Source organism: Sorex fumeus, unplaced genomic scaffold (assembly GCF_029834395.1).
Source record: "Sorex fumeus unplaced genomic scaffold, SorFum_2.1 ptg000129l, whole genome shotgun sequence".
Taxonomy (NCBI): domain Eukaryota; kingdom Metazoa; phylum Chordata; class Mammalia; order Eulipotyphla; family Soricidae; genus Sorex; species Sorex fumeus.
The window spans coordinates 1,735,781-1,737,464 of record NW_026606186.1 but is presented as its reverse complement, the minus strand read 5'-3'; the positions used below and the strand labels follow the sequence as shown (position 1 = coordinate 1,737,464).

General features: G+C 34.7%; 1 protein-coding gene across 1 annotated transcript; it reads left to right on the top strand.

Annotated features, from left to right (window-relative positions):
- Positions 1–757: 757 nt before the first annotated feature.
- On the top strand, positions 758–1,684 carry LOC130045697 (olfactory receptor 5H2-like). Its single transcript, XM_056138544.1, has one exon. It carries the CDS (start codon positions 758–760, stop codon positions 1,682–1,684), a length of 927 nt encoding a protein of 308 aa, XP_055994519.1.

Genomic DNA, 1,684 nt, shown 5'->3' with positions numbered 1-1,684 from the left:
TTTGTATTACCTTTTAAAGACAAAATTGCAGAACTAACATTTTTTGGGGTCACACCCAGCAATGCACAAGGGTTTCTCCTGGCTCTGCACTCAAAAATCACTCCTGGCTGTGCTTGGGGGACCAATGGGATGCTGGGAATCAAATCTGGGTCAGCCGCGTGCAAGGCAAATGCCCTACCACTGTGCTATCACTCCAACCCCTGGAACTAATTCTTAACAATATTTCAACATCTATGTTTTTCAAAACACTCCTGGCACAACAATTGTGTTTAATCCAACTGGAAGTCACTGGACAATAAATACAACTTTCTTATTTTACTTGTTTACAGTTTTTTCAATTATGTCTATTTTCTGTTCCCCCTAAAAATTCTGCAAAACATTCTTAGTGCATAACAAGACCGTGGAAAAAGTTCCAGATTATTCACTTGACATGAACTTTATTTTTAATCCAAATATCTCCTAGACTCATATTTTCCAAACTACACATAATTCTGTCCCACAAATCTAATAAATCTTTCAGTGCTATTCTTTTTAATATATTGACTCCTGCATGTACATGATCAAAACTTAGTTTCTTTGATTACTTCAAATTATAGAAGAATTTGCATGCATTTGAGCAATGATATATTAAGTGAATAGGTATTCTGGAAAAGGTATGATGTATTTCAAGCAAGTTATCAAGTTTTCAGTTTAAGCTTTCATAGTGAATATTACTAATAACTTAGTGAATTTCATTTTAGGAGCCACCCAATGATACATGGAGAAGGAAAATACAACAGTGATTGCTGAGTTTGTTCTCATGGGACTTACATATCAAGAGCAGTGGAGAATCCCACTGTTTTTGGTATTTTTTGCAATATACCTCATCACCATCGTAGGAAACCTTGGTCTTATTGTTGTTATCTGGAATGATTCTCAACTTCACATTCCCATGTACTTATTCCTTGGAAGTTTGGCCATTGTAGATACATCATTGTCAACAACAGTGACCCCTAAAATGATGGTCAACTTTTTCACCAAGAATAGGATATCTTTCACTGAATGTGTGATACAATTTTTTTCTCTTGCCATCTGGGTAACCACAGAATGTTTTCTCTTGGCAAGTATGGCATATGATCGCTATGTAGCTATATGCAACCCTTTACTTTATCCAGTGATTATGACCAATAGACTTTGTGTCTGGCTGATAACCTCATCATTCATAGGTGGCATTATTCATTCCTTTATTCACACAGGATTTTTGTTGAGATTAACTTTCTGTAATGATAATATAATACATCACTTTTACTGTGACATTGAGCCGTTGTTTAAGATTTCCTGTTCTAATCCTTCAATTAATGTTCTGATAGTTTTTACTGTTGCTGGTTCAATTCAGGTGGTCACTGTTACATTTATTCTTGTCTCTTACACACTTGTTCTCTTTTCAATATTAAAAAAGAAATCTTTAGAAGGCATGAAAAAGGCTTTTTCTACCTGTGGAGCCCATTTCTTATGTGTGGCTTTATACTATATTCCTCTTATCTTCATGTATGTGCGCCCTGCATCTGCAAAGTCAGATGATCAAGATATGATGGATTCTGTATTTTATACGATCATAATTCCTTTATTAAATCCTATTATCTATAGCCTAAGAAATGAGAAAGTCATAAATTCACTGACAAAAACATTAAGGAGAAATGTTTAA

What these genes read in the sequence shown, in the direction of transcription:
- LOC130045697 (XM_056138544.1), top strand. Translation starts at nt 758, where the DNA reads ATGGAGAAGGAAAATACAACAGTGATTGCTGAGTTTGTTCTCATGGGA.